The 19,791-nt window shown below is 49.2% G+C and overlaps 2 protein-coding genes across 2 annotated transcripts in view; both read left to right on the top strand.

The window, feature by feature from the left end:
* LOC142257368 (uncharacterized) overlaps positions 1-19,791 on the top strand; it is a 560,365-nt gene that overhangs the window by 75,047 nt on the left and 465,527 nt on the right. The gene's annotated exons all lie outside the window — the stretch shown is intronic.
* LOC142303573 (uncharacterized) lies at positions 4,271-9,707 on the top strand. The gene is made up of 4 exons (XM_075345057.1): positions 4,271-4,335; positions 5,048-5,150; positions 8,740-9,042; positions 9,277-9,707. The coding sequence occupies exons 1-4, from the start codon at positions 4,285-4,287 to the stop codon at positions 9,705-9,707; spliced, it is 888 nt and encodes a 295-aa protein (XP_075201172.1). The 5' UTR covers positions 4,271-4,284.

Below are 19,791 nucleotides of genomic sequence, written 5' to 3'. Positions count from 1 at the left end.
GCAAGACAACATAGTGGAAGAGACCCTCCGGCGTAATAAAGGCGGTTTTCTCCTTGGCGGACTCAGTCAGTGGCACCTGCCAGTACCCCTTGGTCAGGTCGAGCGTGGTAAAATATCGCGCCTGTCCCAGCCTATCAATCAGCTCATCCACCCGCGGCATGGGATAGAGATCGAACTTGGATATTTCGTTCAATCTCCTAAAGTCATTGCAGAATCTTAAGGAGCCATCGGGTTTTGGTATTAGGACAATGGGACTAGCCCATTCACTCCGGGATTTTTCGATGACCCCCAGGCGTAGCATTGTCTTCACTTCCTCTGATATGGCTTGTCTTCGAGCCTCCGGTACGCGGTATGACTTCAGGCGAACCTTCAGGTGGGGCTCGGTGACAATGTCATGTCGTATCAGACTGGTCCTACCCGGCAACTCGGAGAAGACATCGGGGTTCTGCTGAACCAGCCGTCTCTCCTCTCGCCTCTGTTGCTTGGTGAGGGCTTCTCCAATCCTTACTTCCGGTTCGTCCTCTCCGGAGGTTGCTGGAGCCGGGTTTGAACGACCCGAAGAGGAGGGAGATGGGGAAAAATCAACCATCAGGCTTTCCCGTTCCTGCCACGGTTTTAATAGGTTGACATGGTATATTTGTTCAGGTTTCCGCCTACCGGGCTGCAACACTTTATAGTTAACCACCCCGACTCTTTCCTTTATCTCATATGGGCCTTGCCACTGAGCCAGGAATTTACTCTCCGCCGTGGGGATCAATACCAACACCCGATCTCCGGGTTTAAAGGTCCGCACGGTGGCTTGTCTATTGTAGCGGCCGCTTTGCGCGGCCTGAGCCTCCTGTAAATGCTCCTTCACAATTGGCATGACCGCGCTTATGCGGTTCTGCATTCCTAAAATGTGTTCAATCACACTTTTATGGGGGGTGGGCTCCTGCTCCCATGTTTCCTTTGCCAGGTCCAACAATCCTCAGGGATGTCGCCCGTATAACAATTCAAAAGGCGAAAACCCCGTGGATGCCTGTGGCACCTCTCGTATGGCAAACATCAAATAGGGAAGCATCATATCCCAGCCTTTCCCGTCTTTGGAGATCACCCTTTTTAGCATGGTTTTCAGGGTTTTATTGAATCGTTCTACTAACCCATCCGTCTGAGGATGATACACAGATGTACGCAACTGCTTGATCTGGAGTAGCCGGCATAGTTCTTTGGTCACTTTAGACATGAATGGGGTCCCCTGATCCGTAAGGATCTCCTTGGGCAACCCCACCCGGCAGAACACAGCAAACAACTCCCGAGCTATAAGCTTTGCTGCAGTATGTCTGAGAGGTATCGCCTCTGGATACCGGGTGGCATAGTCAACGATCACTAGGATGTGTTGGTGCCCTCGAGCAGACTTTACGAGGGGCCTCACCAGATCCATCCCTATCCGTTCAAAAGGGACTTCTATAATGGGTAACGGTACCAACGGACTGCGAAAGTGGGCCAGTGGTGCGGTAAGCTGACACTCCGGGCAGGTTTCGCAGAACCGTTTAACCTCCCCAAAGACCCCGGGCCAATAGAACCTTTGCAATATTCGCTCCTGCGTTTTCTTGACCCCTAGGTGGCCACTCATCAGGTGTTTATGAGCCAAGTCGAGGACCCGCCGGCGATACGGCTGGGGCACCACCAACTGCTCTACCCCCACGCCCCGTATTTCATCTACCCGGTAGAGTAAATCCTGCTTAAGAGCGAAATGGGGGTAGCTTACCTGGGCACCGGGCAGCTGTGCCACCCCGTCAATTACTGTCACCCGATTCCGGGCATGTATTAATGTAGGGTCCTGGAGTTGGGCTGTCCCAAACGTATCCGGGGTTGCCTCCAAGTCTGGGATGGGCTCGACCGTCTCAGCCTCTCCTGCCAATACCTCTAGGGGCGACCTATCGGGTTCACACTCTGTCCCTATCATGGGGACCCCTATGGCAGGCGTCCCGGATTCAGGATTGTAGGGCTCAGGTCCCGGACTGACCAATATCTGAGGGGACTTAGGAGGTCCCTTCCATAAAGTCCAAAAATAGGGCAGATCCCTTCCTAGGATCACGTCATAGGGAAGAGAGTTAATAAGTCCCACCTCATGTTGCACCTGACCGCAAGGTGCTGTGATGGTGACAATCCCCGTGGGATAGTCTCGGCGGTCCCCATGTATGCAAACCACCCCCACGGTACGTCCTGTGGCCTTTACTTTAGCCCTTAGGGTTGATCGCACAAGGGTCACTAAGCTTCCGGAATCCAACAAGCCTGTAACCGGACATCCATTCACCTGTATTAGGTACAAGTGGGGCTCAGTCTCTGGGGAGACCAGGTCAGCGGTACACACCACCTGAGCATACATTGAACCCCGCCGGGTAACCCCACAATCCATGGGCTCCGTGGTGAGTGGACACTGGGCTTCCATATGACCCACCCGCTGGCACCGCCAACATCTAATAGGGAAGGAAACCCCCTTGACGAGTTGTCGTTTAGGGTACATAGCCTTCCGGACCTCAGGGACGGAGGGTGCGGCCTCAGACGGGACGGTAGCGGACTCCCGCACCGGTGTCAGCGGTGGGTCCTTGGCCCTAGGCTTGGAGGGGCCGGACCGACGGGCGGTACGCAAAGTCTCAGTGTCCCGTATCAAGTCCTGCGTAGCCACATGCCGCTCTACCAGGCCCACTAATTGGTCCAGGGTACTTGGGTCGCCCTGTCCTACCCACCGTTGAATGGTGACGGGTAAGGTGCGCACAAAACGATCAACAACCACCCTTTCCACCATTTGCGCCGGGCTCAGAGTGTCAGACTGCAACCACTTTTTTACGAGATGCAACAAGTCATAGGCCTGTGAGCGTACGGGTTTGGCTTCCTCATAGTACCACTGATTTACCCGCTGAGCCCGTACATAAGTATTCACCCCCATCCGAGAAAGTATTTCGGCTTTCAGGGTCGCATATTCTAAGGCGTCCTCGGTACATAGGTCCAGGTACGCTTTTTGGGGCTCCCCCGTCAGATAGGGCGACAATACCTCAGCCCACTGGGGGGTCAGCAGTTTTTCCCGCTCGGCCACCCGCTCAAACACCGCCAGGAACGCTTCCACATCATCCCCCGGGGTCATCTTTTGCAACGCTTGTCTCACCGCTTTCCGGACGCTGCCGTCGTCACCCGATCCCGGGGTTGTTGCTGCCGGATTGACTTGGCCAGGAGAACCATCTGTTCTTGGTGTCTTTGTTCCTGCGATTTCAAGGCTTGGAGCAGGTGTGCATTGGTCTGTTGCTGCTGTGCATTAGCCTCTTGTTGCCGTGCATTAGCCTGAGCCAAATGCTTTAGTATGTCCTCCATGGCGTCGCCGGGTTTGGGCTGTAGTATAGCCGCTCGAATCCAGGACATGCGCTGCTGGGTCACCAGGGATGGATGCTACACCTCACCGGGCTGGCATGCCCGCCGATTCTCCACCATATGTGAGGTAGCGTGGTCGGCTGCGCAGCAGAAGACACGGGATCCAGGCATCAAGGTTCACAGCATCCGGTTTAATAGTCAAACAAAAGTCCACACAGTACACATGGGCCTCTCCGGCAGCAAACACAGGGAGTTCTGTTCACTCCCTCACACACTAAGCTCCCCCGCCCATCTTTCTGTTTCCTTTTAACCCTGTAGGGAAACAGCATTAACCCCGGAGTGGAGTTACTTTCTGTCATGGAGTGAGCACAACCGGGGTGAGACGTACCGGCCGTCATAGATAATCCCGGTCACAGTCTCACAGTGTGTAGTGATAATATTAATGTCTCCACACTCAGGATTACATAGTAGTGAAGACCTCTAGTGATCGCTGTCAGGCCCCTGTGTCTGAAGGACGGGGAGGAACCCTGAGCCCAATCCCGGGGCCTCCACCTCACCTCCGGATACATGAGGACATCAATGACCAGAAGATCCTAGAACTCACCAACAAGATGCTGGAGCTGCTGACTGCAGAGGTGACACTGCTAGGAATGCTGGGACATTATACAAGACGGCACTGGAGGATTCTGGGTGATGATGGTATCATTGTGTTGTCAGGTTCCTATAAGGTGTCAGGACGTTACCGTCTATTTCTCCATGGAGGAGTGGGAGTATCTAGAAGGACACAAGAACCGGTACAAGGAGGTGATGATGGAGGAGCCCCAGCTCCGCACATCACCAGGTAATAGACGGGACTGAATACACCCGGCCTATAAGTATCTGTATGTAATAATGATGTCCGTCCTGTCTGTGTCTCCTGCAGGTCTCTCCAGTACGAGGATGACCCCAGAGAGATGTCCCGCTCCTCCTCCTCCTCCACAGAATCCTCAGGTAGATGGAGATCTCCCCTATGAGGTGTAGACGGCTGTGACCTCCTTGTGTTCAGTCTTGTTTTCTCCTCCAGTATTAGGCTACTTTCACACATCCGGTTTGAGCAGTGCGGCTCAATGCGGCTGTGAAACCTATGCAACGGATGCGGCGAAAACACCGCATCCTTTGCAATAAGTTTTTACATGCGGCCCGTCCAGTTTTTCCGGTTGCGGTATGCTACTGAGCATGCGCAGTGAAAGAAACCGCATGCGGTGGCCGGATGCGTTTTTTTCCGCATCGCGCCGCATCCGGCGTCCATAGGCATGCATTGAAAAATGCGACGCAGCGGCCGGGTGCGGCGCGATGCGTTTTTTTTGCCGGAGCAAAAAAAAACGTTCCAGGCAACGTTCCATTCGGCCGCGCCATCTGCTAAATCTGCCGCATGCGGCAAAAACCAGACCGAACGCAAGCCCATGCGGCACAATACGGCACTAATGTAAGTCTATGCAAAAAAAAAACGCAACCGGCAGCAAAAAAAACGGTTACGGTTTTTCTGCAGAGCGCCCTATTGTGCCGCAGAGCAAAAACCGGATGTGTGAAAGTAGCCTTAGATGTTTTATACTTGTGTAATGAGAGCGGTGGAGACGGCAGGATCACAGCTGACCACAGACCTCACATGTCCGGATCTTATCTCCATTATTCCCGGGGACTTTTACAATATTTTGTTTTGCAGCTTTTGGATCCGGATAAAGATCTGAGCAATATTAATTCTCCAGAGAGAAATGTGAGGGGAGATCAGCGGAGTAAAGAGGAGATTCCTACAGATCACCGCCCCGGTGAGTACAGACCACCCAATAACGCACACAAGTCACACGTTCCTATTTTTCCGCTCTTTGCTGAGGCAGTTTCTCCAGCGGTATATTAACCCTTCATGTAAAATACACATGAAATGTGAATGAATCTGTGATCCCGGTGCAGGTGATAACACGGGATGTGCAGTTATCTTATAGAGGAGAAATAAAACTGGACATGAATTCTGCCGATGTGAGCGAGGACGAGCTCCAGCGCTTTCCTATTATCCGCTGTCAGGGCTGATGAGGGGTTTCTCCAGTTTAGGGACTAAAGGGCCATTTACACGTTGCGACATAGCTAACAATATATCATCAGGGTCACGTCGTTAGTGACGCACATCCGGCGCCGTTAGCGACATCGCAGCGTGTGATACCAAGGAGCGACGTTCAACGATCGCAAAAACATAAAAAATTGTGTATCGTTGACACGTCGCTTCTTTACCAAATATCGTTGCTGCTGCAGATATGATGTTGTTCGTCGTTCCTGCGGCACCACACATCGCTATGTGTGACACCGCAAGAGCGACGAACATCTCCTTACCTGCGTCCTCAGGCAATAAGATAGGAAGGAGGTGGGCGGTATGTTCTGTCCGCTCATCTCCGCCCCTCCTTTGCTATTGGACGGCTGTCGTGTGACGTCGCTGTGACGCCGCACGAACTGCCCCCCTTAGAAAGGAGGCGGGTCGCCGGCCAGAGTGACGTCGCAGGGCAGGTAAGTCCGTGTGACGGGTGTTAGCGATGTTGTGTGCCACGGGCAGCGATTTGCCCGTGACGCACAACCGACGGGGGCGGGTACGCTCGCTAGCGATATCGATACCGATATCGCAGCGTGTAAAGTACCCTTAAAAATCCATTATCTCCTATTACACTCATGTCGGTGTGTGACAGATGCAGAACATGGAGCCATAACATTAGGGTCCAGTGTGTTTTTAAAAAGAATTTAGGGGGGCCATGACCTGGCTATGGAGGAGTGAGGACACGCAGTGTCTGAGCTCCTGCCGCTGGACCAAATATCTCCAGATGCACGCAGCCTACAGAGCCAGAAAGCAGACTATGACCCGAAGGAGAAGGGGCAGAACGCAAGGGTGCAACACTGGGTACTCTCAGCACTTTTTCCCCTTGCTCGAACTCCCAGAAGCCTCCAAAGGACTCCTAAAATGGCCTTGGTTCATACCTGTGCACCAGCAGCTGCGGTTACATAGGGGGAGCCTCCTGCACAGCTGACACCGAGCAGCCAGACTCTGCTCAGATGTACAGTATTTGATGTCCAGGCATGGGGATCCAACGGCCAGCCGGTGGTGCAGAAGGTGTGTGGGTGGTGCAACATGGACAGCGGGCCTGGGACCCCAAGGCCTTTGGGTACAAGGCGGATCCCTCTTCTCCAACGCGGTCGGATGGTCGCACAGTGGCCCTGGATGGCGACTCTCACATGGTCTTAGAGGGCCAGAGCCTACACAACAGGGGGATCCTTCCTGATGGGAGACAGAGCTTGGGGCAGGGGACCCCCAATAGTGAAGTTCCCAGGAATGCTGGGCAATTAGTGCACTGCGTGGGCCCACAGGGATCTTGGGTAAACCTAATGAGTTGCACACACGCTTAACTGCCATTCCCACCAGGGAGGATATGGAGGCCTATATTGCTGGGCTAGAACTGGCATACCGCACAGAACTGTCCGCCATGAGGGGGGATGTGGAGCGGGTCGATGCCTGGAGTCAGCTACACGCGGTGAAAATACAGTGCCTTGAAGACTCCTCACAAGCTCAGAGTGCCATATTGGAGCAACATTCCCGCCAATTACAGTACATGGTGGAGGCTATGTTTGGCACCCCTGCGCTTCAGGAGCCACAGGGTATTACACCACTTTTATGGGGTAATATCTATCTCGGGTCAGGAGGCGGTTAACTGCCGATGTCTTCACAAAACACACACATACAAAACAATAAAGGTGCTTTCCACAGGGGGTGGACTAGGGCAGACAGAATAGTTAGCCATCACGAAGCATGGGACTTTCCCAGTCGCTAGGACAACCACTGGGGGCAGCACCACATGGGGTAGAAATACACTAGAACAGTACCTTCCTGGGCTCAGCTTGGGGTAACACCTAGCACTGACAACTGTTTGTGTTTCTCTCTCTTCATATGGGCCCGTGACTTGGAGCAGGAGGCTCGGCCCGGGTTCCGGATAGCAACTGACACTTCACTAACAGACTTTCACGGGCACCAGCGGGCAAGCAGTCTGTAAATATGCCCGTTCAGTGTTTGGTCCTGTGGGTGGGTGCTTGTTTGGCTGGCTGTATATTTTAATTTCCATGTCAAGTCCTGGATTACGGATACCTGAACGCTCGGCTGGGAAAAATGTCTGACAACATTGCTGATGGTGTTTGTGAATGTGCAATGTCTGGTGCCTGGCAGGTGTCATCTGTGCCTAGACAGGGGATTAGCAAGCATGTAGTACTCTGTACTTTCTTCCTCCCTCTCCACCTGGCCCACATGCAAAGCTTATTCTTTAATTAGGAGCACAGAGCATTTGAGGAGGCACCAAAGCGGGATGGTTATGCTGATTATGGCTTCATTATCACCCCATCTTGGTTGTTTCCTCAATTTTTTGTAGAAACTCACAGATTTCAGATATCCACATTCATGAGTCAGTTTTTATGCATGGGGCTGACCGGAATACCTCATGTTGGAGCTGGTATTATAAAGTGCGATGGAATATATTTGGCGCAATATAAATAAAAATTATTACGCTGTATCTGGTATTCAACTAATGCCTTCTCTTGGTCAGAAAGCCTTGCCAGGTACATGTGCAATATGGAGTTCAAGCGTGGGCACGTCACACAGCTGTCGCTGAGCTGCCACTTGCAACCACTGCTGAAGCCCTGCCAGACATGTGGAAGCTGGAGTGGATTGGTGGAAATGGGCGCACACACAGCGTACCTTCACAAGTAGCTCTGGCAAATTGGGCTTGTTTTTCATAAACTGCTGAACCACGAAGTTGAGCACATGGCTCAGGCATGGTACATGTGCGAGCTTCTTAAGCTTGAGAGCCACCACCAAGTTACAGGCACGGTAACACACACGACCATGGCTGGTTGTTGGTTCGGATGGCAAGAGACACAGATCTGTCTCGTCTATTAGACCTCTCAACAACTCTGCTGCAGTGTGCGATTTATCATCTAAAGGCAGTCATTTAAACAGAGCCTGTTGCTGCTTCACTGAGGCAGTGCTTCCAGCTTGGGACTAATGGGGAGGTTAATTCAGACCAGGATGAAAGGAATTGTAGGAAGGACCCTCCAAAATTTCTGGTAAAAGGCCACCTGTGGGGCTTCCCAAATGTATGAAAATGGGCCTTTAAAAATGTATGAGTGAGGGCCCTCCAACCATTATGGTTACAGATTCTATGTTGAACCTGTGGATATGGTGGGAAAAGGAGCAGCAGAAACCCCCCCCAAAAAAAAAGAAAATCCACAGATGCCATCTTGTGCGCAGTGTGTCTGGAGTTCGTGTAGGGGCATCTTGTGTTGTTAGTCATTGAAGGGGCAAATTTTACAAAATCTGTTTTATTCTTTTCACAGAAGATTGTGGCATTATACAGAATATATATGAAGAGCAAATAATTGTCCCAGATCTACCCTCAGTCCTTCACACCCAGGATCCGTTATCTGAAGCTTCTAAACAATCTCTGGATTCACTGCAGAATGTTCAGCAAAATAAAAGCCACAGAAGAGGTGTTAAACAACAAAGCACTCACACAGGGGAGAAGCCGTATTCATGTAATCAATGTAGAAAGTGTTTTACCCAAAAGTCAGCTCTAATTTCACACAAAATAATTCACAAAGGAAAACCATTTTCATGCCCAAAATGTGGAAAATATTTTAGTGTGAAATCACAGGTTGAAGTTCATCTAAAAACTCACACAGGGGAGAAGACATTTTCATGTTCAGAATGTGGGAAATGTTATCGTGGGAAATCACAGCTTGATAGTCATAGAAAAACTCACACGGGGGAGAAGCCATTTTCTTGTTCAGAATGTTGGAAATGTTTTATTAAGAAATCACAGCTTGATAGCCATATAAAAACTCACATAGGGGAGAAGTCATTTTCTTGTTCAGAATGTGGGAAATCTTTTATTCGGAAATCACATCTTGATGACCATAAAAAAACTCACACAGGGGAGAAGCCATTTTCTTGTTCAGAATGTGGGAAATGTTTTATTAGGAAATCACAGCTTGATAGCCATATAAAAACTCACACGGGGGAGAAGCCATTTTCTTGTTCAGAATGTGGGAAATCTTTTATTTGGAAATCACTGCTTGATAAGCATAGAAAAACTCACACAGGGGAGAAGCCATTTTCTTGTTTAGAATGTGGGAAATGTTTTAGTTGGAAATCAGATCTTAATGTGCATATAAAAACTCACACGGGGGAGAAGCCATTTTCCTGTTCACAATGTGGGAAATGTTTTCGTTTGAAATCAACCCTTATTATGCATATAAAAACTCACATGGGGCGTGTCCGGAACTCCATGAGGCAAGACGCCTGAGTCCTGAGCTCCTTCACCCGGGATCATAAATAGCACTATTACATTAGCTCGGAGGATCCGAAATGGGGAAGAAAAAGCCCCCAAAGATGTCTAAAGACCCTGGGACCCCAGCAGCATTCACCCTGGACGCCTACCTAACAAGGGAGCCGCCCGGAGAGCAGGAGCAGGAGGAGGCCCGAGCCGGGGAGGTGATTCAGCACCTCTCCCCTCGCCCGACAGCAGCAGCGGAGGACACTGTACGGGGACTGCCGGTACGTGCCGCAGGGGGCAGAGGGAATGAAGAGCGGGGTCCAGTGAGCGCCGGCGGGATGGAGGCCTCCCTCGCGGTCAAGATGGCGGCGGCGGGGAAGACGCGCGAGGACTCACCTGTGGCCCAGCAGGAGCGTGGATGCGGTGAGCTGGAAGACCCGGAGTACCCCCGATCTCCCAGGCCAGGTGAGCGACTGCCGCTCTCCCTAGAAGCGAGCCCTGGGAGCCAAGAGAGGACGGCGGTGATCATGCCGCCCCTCCCCCCTCTGGAGGTGCTGGTGCGTGGCGGCTGGAGCCCCGCGGCCCACGTGGACGCCACACTGAGTGAAGTGAGTGGCACAGAGTGGGGCGTAGGGGAGCAGGGTTTGGAGAGCATAGGCGTTGGGGGAATGGAGGAAATGGCAGGAGGCAGCGGGGAGGCTTGGGGGGCACATATGAAGCCCTGCAGAGTGCTGGAGTCCCCAGGCCCCCATGGGACAGTGATACAGTGCCGGGCAGTGACTCCCTGTCTTTTCCACTGGAACCATTAATGCTGCATAATGAAACCCTCATCCCCAGGCCCCAAAGACCCCACAAAGTAATAAAGGGCCCAGGACTTCGGAGCCCCGGGTCCCCCTCTGATCCACCAGGGGTAGATAACACCAGGCAGAGGGCCCAGGTGAGGGCAGGGGTCAGCCTTTCCAGCCTTTCCATCACGCAACCTATGTGCCTTCTTGCTGAGTGGTGGGAGCATGTACAACAGCTCCCTACCAAGAAGGATTTTCAAACACTCATTTCTGAGGTTAAACATGCCTGTAGATCTGAAATAGCAGCGGTCCGGCAGGATGTCATTTCCATTTCTAAAAGAATAAACCAGCTGGAAAATGACCATACGGAAGCTAGAACAACTATCCGTCACCTCCAGTCCCAAACCTCCTCTCAGGCTGACGTCATAAGGGAGCTGCAGCGTCATATTGAGGATCTGGACAACAGAGGCAGACGCCATAATATAAGGGTCAGAGGCGTACCCGAGTCCCAAGCAAAGGAGGACGTCATAACAATTTTGCAGACTATATTCAACTCACTTCTGCAGCAACCTCCTGACCATCCAATTCCCATAGATAGAGCGCATAGGGCTTTACGCCCTAAAAATCTGAAAGGGAATCCAAGGGATATTATCTGCCATATCACTGACTTTCAACTTAAGGAAGAATTAATGTTTAAAGCACGACCGCCAAAACAAGTGATGTACCGGGGTACCAAAATCCAGTTATTCCAAGATCTCTCGTGGTTAACTCTCCAGCAGAGGAAGGCCCTCCGCCCACTACTGTCGTCTTTGAAGGATAATAACATTCTCTACAGATGGGGGTTTCCGTTTAGCCTCACTGCACGGCGAGGAGAGACGCAGGCCTGCCTTCGGGCCCCCGCTGATCTTGAGCCTTTTTGCTGGGCCTTTGACCTCCCTCTCCCAGATCTACCAGATTGGAGTATGCCCCAGCAGATGCCGCCACTTTCTCAGACCTGGCAACCGGCTACTACGTCGCGCAAACGACGCTCCAAGAGTTCGAGGGAAGAAGAACCTACTTGACTAAGCTCTCATGTGAACTTGTGGTTACCTGTAGAAGTTACTTCGTCCTAAAGGGTTTACCTATATAGTTCTCCATGTCTTTGTGATTTCTCCGTTTTAGATAATCCGGGGGGGGGGGGGGGTTGGGGTCAGTGTGCCAGGCTTCTGGAGTTTTGCCACCCACCCACTGGCAGAGTCATACTAAATTTCTCGCACTTTGTTTTATAGTGCAGGTTATATCCAGTGTAATACTCTCTACTTTGAGTAAATATAAGTCGGCTCTGGTATTGGGATAGTGGGCGGTTAGTTTCGACTGCCGTATACTTATCTCATAACTGCAAATTCCTATTTTATAGTTGACCATAGTTATGTTTGAGTTTGTTATTTTAGGTCTTGGTAAGATCCACAGGTATGCAACTTCTCAAAATGTATCTGATATATCACAGAGGGGTTCAGGGGGATTGCCTGCCACGCACACTAACCGAAAGTCTCAGATATTAGCCTTCACACGAGCACACCTAGAGGTCACGGGATGGCGAAGATAATGAGTCTTAATGTTAAGGGGTTGAATTCTGATGTGAAGAGGAGGCTGGTCCTCCAGGAGATGCGGAAGTCAAGGGCGGCAGTAGTGTTCCTGCAAGAAACACACTTTACGAACAAAGGGTCTTTTAGCTTTGCCCGCCATTGGTTTCCTCAATCCTTTTCAGCCACAAACTCAAAGAAGAGAGCAGGGGTGGCCATATTGATTTCCCGCACTTGCCCATTTCAAGTGAGCAAGTGTGAGGCAGATCCGTTAGGTCGCTATCTGATTGTCCAGGGAACTTTGAATGGGAAACGGCTAATCCTCTGTAACCTATATGCCCCTAACGTCAATCAGCTTAAATTTATTTCATCTGTCTTGGCGCGTCTCTCAGCAGATCGTGGGGCCATACACATTATAGGAGGGGATTTTAACTTGGTGTTCTCGGAGAATGCTGATAAATTGCATGCACCCTCACATCCCGTAAGTCAACATAGATCATCACAATTATCTGCTGGTTTCCGTAGGCTGATTCGTAAACACCAATTGTATGACCTCTGGAGAATAGACAACCCAACAGCAAGACAATACACCTTCTTCTCACATTCACACAATTCACATAGTCGAATAGACTACTTCTTTGGCAATATCCCTACACTTAGAGCACTTCAGCAGGCACAGATTGGTAGCATCACCTGGTCGGACCATGCCCCCGTATCGATATTTCTGAACCTGACGACTGCCCCTTTAAAGAGAACCCACTGGAGACTTAATGAATCTTTATTAACTAACATTTCTTCTAGAGAATCTCTCCGACGGGCCATACAGAATTATTTTACGGAAAACTCTCAGTCATCTCCATCCTTCCCGCTGATATGGGAAGCCCACAAGGCAGTTATTAGGGGGGAGTGCATAGCCCTATCCTCTAGGATTAAAAAGGATTCTCAACAGCTCTATCGCCAATATGAAAAGGATTTACGCGCAGCAGAGGAACAGCTCTGTACCCGTCCCTCTAGGATTCGCCTGAAAAAGGTGATAGATTTGAAATCTAAATTAAAAGAGATTACGCAGGGTCACGTAGAAAAACTTCTCCGGTACTCTCGCCAGAAATATTACGAATATGGGAACAAACCGCACACGTTGCTAGCCAGAAAGCTTAGAGACCAAACGATGACTACTGCCCCTTGCGCGATAAAAGACACTTCGGGTATCCCTCAATATGACCCCACAAAAATGGCCCAATTGTTTCAAGCTTATTACACATCATTATACTCTATCCCCTCGCCATTTCCAATGTCCCAACCAGACAGAGAAAAAATAGTGAATGAGTACTTAGCCACCTGTCACCTCCCAAAGTTGTCCCAAGAGGCGGTGGAAGAACTCAATCGGAAAATATCCCCAGATGAGATACAACAAGTGATCAAAGACCTGCCAGGTCATAAAACCCCGGGTCCGGATGGGTTCACTTACCTATACTACAAGGCTTTTGTAGAGGAGCTGTCTCCTCACCTAACACACCTCTTCAATCTGTTCATGGAAGGAGTAGACATTCCAAATACATTCCTACATTCCTATATAACTATTATTCCCAAGGCCGGTAAGGACCCGATGGAATGTGCGAGCTACCGCCCGATTAGCCTCTTAAATTCAGACCTCAAGATATTTACTAAACTTTTAGCTGAACGTCTAAATAATTGGCTCCCGTACTTGGTCCATAAAGACCAAGTTGGGTTCGTTCGCTACCGTCAGGCGGGAGATAACACACGTAGGATTCTGGATTTGGTGGAGGTGGTGAACAGGGAGGGAGTGGAGGCGTTGCTCCTAAGCTTGGACGCGGAGAAGGCCTTTGACAGGCTGGACTGGTCCTTCATGTTTTCTGTGTTGGGCCATTTCGGACTGTTGGGGCCATTTGTCTCGGCATTAAGAGGCTTATACTCATATCCGGCAGCGACAATTCGCCTCCCTCACGCTCATTCAGAATCCCTCCCTATCAGAAATGGAACGAGGCAGGAATGCCCACTGTCCCCTCTTTTATATGTTCTTAGCATTGAACCGCTGGCAGCTCAAATTCGGCTTAACCCAGATATTATGGGGGTCAAAGTTCGAGAAAAATCCTTTAAGGTGGCTTTATTTGCGGACGATGTTTTGTTGTCCCTGACTAACCCTGTTGTCTCACTGCCAAACCTGCATGCAGTCTTAGCCCAGTATGCTAGGTTTTCGGGATATAAACTTAACTCAGATAAAACGGAGGCATTACCCATTAACATCCCGGAAGTTAAAGTGTGGTCCCTTAAGCAAAACTTTAAGTATTCCTGGCGCTCGGACTCCCTGCGATATTTAGGGGTTAAAATAACCCCCAGCTACAAAACAATATATCAGGCAAACTTCCCACCCTTGATTCGAGACGTTGAAAATAGCCTAAAGAAATGGTCATCCCTGCAGATCTCTTTTCTAGGCAAAATAGCCACAATTAAAATGTCAATAATCCTGAAATTTCTGTACCTGTTCGAAACACTTCCGGTACGAGTCCCTATGGGGGTGTTGAAAAGAGTCCAGTCAATGCTTATGCAATTCATCTGGCACTCGGGGAGGCATCGCATCCCAGACTCAGTCCTGTGCGCACCACGTTCAAGAGGGGGTTTGTCGTGCCCGAATCTTATACTCTATTATTATGCCTCTCATTTACGTACTCTGGCCTCTTGGATAACCCTGCCAGCATATAACAAATGGACGGAGATTGAGAAGCTCTGGATGGCACCTTTCCATCCAAGCTCTCTAATCTGGGGCCGCCCTAGTGAAACTCATTCGAGAGATCTTTTAGGCCCAATGGCATTTATAAGGGAGCTGTGGCGGCAGTGCAGGATAAAGTTCCAACTGGCAACACAGTCTTCTCTACTGACTCCCTTCCTGTTCACTCCACACTTGACAGAGGGCATGAGCCCGGGGGTGGTGGGGCAATGGGCAAAGGCGGGCTTGTACTGTTTCCGTGACATTGTCAACCCAGTCACCTTAAAATTAAAGACATTCTCAGACCTACGACACCAGTACAGATTACCTCTCTACCTCCATTTCTCATACCAACAGATAGCGCATTTCTTCTCGACCATCAGAGGGCAGATGGCGTCATGTCGTCCCTCAACTTTTGAGGCCCTCTGCTCGGGGCGCACTTCAACTAAGGGCTTGATTTCAGCCATTTACAACATATTGTCAAGAGGGAACTCTTTGGAGATAGCGAAGCACACATATATGAAGAGATGGGAGGGCTGGATCGGTCGACCTATACCAAAAGCACTCTGGTCGGTGATATGGACCAGGACATTTCGGTCCTCAGTCAGCACTCTCTATAAGGAGAACCAAGTCAAAGTCCTTATGACATGGTATCACACTCCAGAGCTTCTGCATAAGTTCAACCGCTCCTATCCAGATGAATGTTGGAGATGTGGACATGGGGGAGCTTCTTTATATCATATATTCTGGACATGTCCAGCTATCGGTGGTTTCTGGGAGGAGGTGGCGTCCCTGATGGGTAGACTAGTAGGTAGAAGTCTGAGTAGGGATCCGGTGGTATATTTACTAAACGCTCTCCCTTCGTCTTTAAGCAAATCTGAATTAAAGCTTCTCCTGCATATTCTCACCGCTGCCAAATGTCTAATATCATTATTCTGGAAGAGGGTAGCACCGCCGTCAATCTCGGATCTTTATGCTAGGATAAAAGATGTGAGAAATATGGAGAGGTTGACGGCCCAGCTCCACAATACAATGGATAGATTTATAAAGATATGGTCTCTGTGGGATGATTTTGGAAATACGTTCCAGATTTGAAGCCCGAATAGGTGGTGTAGATTTCTCTCCCCTTTCCAAGGCCGAAGTGTGCTGGGGGAATCCTCCCCTTTTTTTTTCCTACCTGACATTACATCTGTGTATTGCATAATGTATCTAACGGCATACCTGGGAAATGTTTCTTTTACATGTCTATCTGTTTCTGATTTATTGTAAAACTTGTTTAAAATCTTTTTTCAAAAATAAAAAGTTGATTAAAAAAAAAAACTCACATGGGGGAGAAGCCATATTCTTGTTCAGAATGTGGGAAATGTTTTAGTTGGAAATCCCTTCTTGATAAGCATCGAAAAACTCACACAGGGGAGAAGTCATTTTCTTGTTCAGATTGTGGGAAATGTTTTATTCGGAAAAATCATCTTGATCAGCATATAAAATCTCACACGGGGGAGAAGACATTTTCATGTTCAGAATGTGGGAAATGTTATTGTGGGGAAATCACGTCTTTATGACCATATAAAAACTCACACGGGGGAGAAGCCATTTTCATGTTCAGAATGTGGGAAATGCTTTGCTCACAGATTCAGTTTTGTAAGACACATGAAAATTCACACAAGTTAAAAGACATGTTTGTTTAAAATGTGGGAAATGTTATAGCAGTAAATCAACTCTTGCCTTAAGCCCGCTTTACACGCTACAATATATCTTACGATTTGTCGGTGTGGTCACATCGTAAGTGACGCACATCCGGCATCATAAGGTACATTGTAGTGTGTTACAGCTACGTGCGATTGCGATTGAACGTTTAAACGTTCATCGCATGCACGTCGTTCATTCCTCATGGATTGAACGACAGGTTGTTCATCGTACCCGGGGTAGCACACATCGCAGCGTGTGACACCCCGGGAACGATGAACTGCAGCTTACCTGCGTCCCGCGGCTCCCGACCAGCAATGCGGAAGGAGGTGGGCTGTATGTTTACGTCCCGCTCAGCTCCGCCCCTCTGCTTCTATTGGCCGGCTGCCGCGTGACGTCGATGTGACACCGAACGTCCCTCCCACTCCAGGAAGTGGACGTTCACCGCCCACATCGAGGTCGTATGGAAGGTAAGTATGTGTGACGGGGTTAATCGTTTGTGCGGCATGTTCAACAAATTGAACGTACCGCACATACGATGGGGGCGTTGCAAATCGCATACGATATCGTATGCGAAATTGCAATGTGTAAAGCAGGCTTTAGATCAGTAGATGGCATGCTTCTAAATTGTGGTAATGCATTTTTCCTATCGGCCGTGATCTGCGCAGTTCTCTTGCGGTCTCCTCCATCCGTGTGCTGCATTATGCACTGGGTCTCCGTGATCTTGTGATTTTCACATGACCCGGAGCCCCATGTGGTGCGGCGGTTGGGCGGGCCTGCTTCCAGGGACGCTCATGCGTCAATCTCTGGCGGGTCATGCACTGATTGGACACTGGACCTTTTTATACTAGCGTTCATGCACATGATGTCACTCCCTGACGAAGGCTCACGCCGAAACGGCCGTCGGGTGGGCGCTCTTCTCTATCAATACTGGTAACACTTTTTTGCAGTGCAGGATTACGCGGTCTGGTTTGCTCTCTGTATCGAACTTGGTAAGCGGATCTTTGTTTACTATCTTAAATGATAATATGTTCTATCCCCTGTATAGTCTATTTACATATGATCCTTTCTGTATGATTTGGAATAATATGACATTTATCACACCAAGGGCTCTGGTTACTAATATGGAATATATAGTTGCGTTTAATCAGTGCCATTAAATACTCTGTTAGCACATTGCAATTTACATTCCCAGATGCTTTGATGCAAATCTACCATAGGTGGTCATTTTTGTACACATTTCAGTTTGTAATCCTTCGGCTGTTTATATTACTTCGATATACTTAGCATTTGCAATTTTTTATATAATCTGTGCCTGCCTGGATTACCATTTTCCGGTATTGTAATTTATACCTTTATTAATATCTATGTATACTTTAACATTTAGCAATTACACTTGCTGTGGGAATTGTGTGCCCTTTTCCTGACCTGTGTGGTCACATTTTCCACCCCCACTGTATCACCTTCTAAAACTTAATAAACCATTTTTTGCATTAAGGATGTCTGATCGCTTTTTCTTTTTTTGTCATTAGCTGACGTCAGACGTACTGGCTGATGGCAGGTGACGTCGCCTAGAAATTCCAATGCTGGGGGCTGACAGAGGCAAAAGAAACCGGTGGGGTCTAGTGCAGGACTGACAGAGGAAGCCACCTGAAAACGGTGCTGTGTTGGCGAGTACCAGGGGAAAAGCCTAGTAGTGTGAGGGATCCTGAGTGAGGGTCGGAGGCAAGGCGAGACAGAGGAGGGGTAAAGGAACCGGTTTGGTACTCCCCAGAAGAAACAACCCGGACACCGGAGTCTGAGTCTGCACGGGTTTAGTCAGTCCCAGCAGAAAAGTCCGGAAGGCGAGGAGGACTTCAGTCTACCAGCACAGAAACACTTGTAGCACAGCCATCAATAGAGCCAGGGACCGCAGCAGAGTTAGTGGTGCCCAGCAGAACAGTTCATTACGCCTGCTATACAAGTGAGAGACACAGGAGAGGTCAGGGCCAGGCTTTAAACAACCCAGGACTTAAACAGACACACAGCAATAAGGAAGCCTCAAAACTCACAGATGTGGAAATCCCAACTGCCACCTGACCACGTGGACTGTACCCTGGACTTATCACTGCTAACATCAGTAAAGATGCAGAAGGAGAGACCCGGTGTGTGTGTGACAGTTATTGCTATCCAAGGTCCTGCTCTCACTACAGACTATTTGCTTGAACATGGGGAGCCACATCTCAGCGGCCTTGAAGAGACCGATATCAAGACTTGTGTGGTAAGCTGTCTCCCTATGTGTGAAATCTCGATATTTTCCAAAGGCCTCGGGGACATCGCTCCTTCATCATCACCTAGGGGGTCTGCAAGCAGCGTTCGTAACATTACCGAGAGCCGTAGATGGCGTCACAAGACACTATTATTTTATTTATTTTTACTATTGTTTTTTATCAGACTTCTTTTAACTGCCACCAGGGACTGGGCACAGCCACCTGTGACAATCCCCCGAAAACTAAAAGCCCGAGACCGGATACCCCACGGCCCTGGGTCAAGCAGCTCCACCGGGCAAGAGAGAGGGAGGACGCCTCCGCTGGAGCCTGGGAACGGGACTGTACAGTAATACTGCAGTGGATGCTGGCAGGTGAGAGAGAGGGCACCCCCGCTGGCCTGGGAATGGGGACGTGCGGGGATACCGCATTGGGGCCAGGACCGGGTGCTACACCTCTCTGTCGCAGTCTATCCATATCTTCATCAATTGTATTATTAAAATCCCCAAGGAGCAGGAGGGGCAAAGCAGGAGCCTGCGCTGCAAACGTAAGAGCTTCCTGCAGAACTTTTCTTGAGTATGGCGGTGGAATGTACACTGCCACTCTGATATATGGAACGCCAAGCAACTGTGCCAATAGACAGACATACCTCCCTTCTTCATCTATCTTGACTGACTGACATACAAAAGGTACATTTCACTGTACTAGCAGGCTGACCCCTCTAGCATAGTTTGAGTTAGTAGAGAGAACGTGATTACCAAAATTTGTGAATAAGAATAACAATGGTAATAAAATATAACTTTTAATGAGTGTTATTAAAATGACTCAAGGTCCAACAAAGATCATCACCTAGTGATCACTAGTACCACAAGAAAATATATATAAAACAAAATGCAGTTTATGGGAGATAGGGGACTTCAATTAAACAACTAGTACCCCTCTCTTCCTTCTCATAGGTCTTCAACCCATACACTCACTCGCAAATTGATGTCATATGTATAATATGATCAAAAATTGCACACAGATAAAGTACCTTTGTGCATTGAACCACACAAAGTGCCATTGCGCAAATTGTGTAAACAGGACTGAGTACAAGGAGGGAATAAATCA

Source organism: Anomaloglossus baeobatrachus, chromosome 1 (assembly GCF_048569485.1).
Source record: "Anomaloglossus baeobatrachus isolate aAnoBae1 chromosome 1, aAnoBae1.hap1, whole genome shotgun sequence".
NCBI lineage: Eukaryota > Metazoa > Chordata > Amphibia > Anura > Aromobatidae > Anomaloglossus > Anomaloglossus baeobatrachus.
Note: the sequence above shows the minus strand (reverse complement) of the source record. Positions and strands in the feature narration are given on the sequence as shown.

Excerpts from the sequence above, each read along its gene's own strand:
- LOC142303573 (XM_075345057.1), top strand. The coding sequence starts at position 4,285 with ATGACCCCAGAGAGATGTCCCGCTCCTCCTCCTCCTCCACAGAATCCT. Across the intron at positions 5,151-8,739 it reads TCCTACAGATCACCGCCCCG|AAGATTGTGGCATTATACAG; the intron begins GTGAGTACAGAC and ends TTCTTTTCACAG. Across the intron at positions 9,043-9,276 it reads AAAATGTGGAAAATATTTTA|AATGTGGGAAATCTTTTATT; the intron begins GTGTGAAATCAC and ends TTTCTTGTTCAG.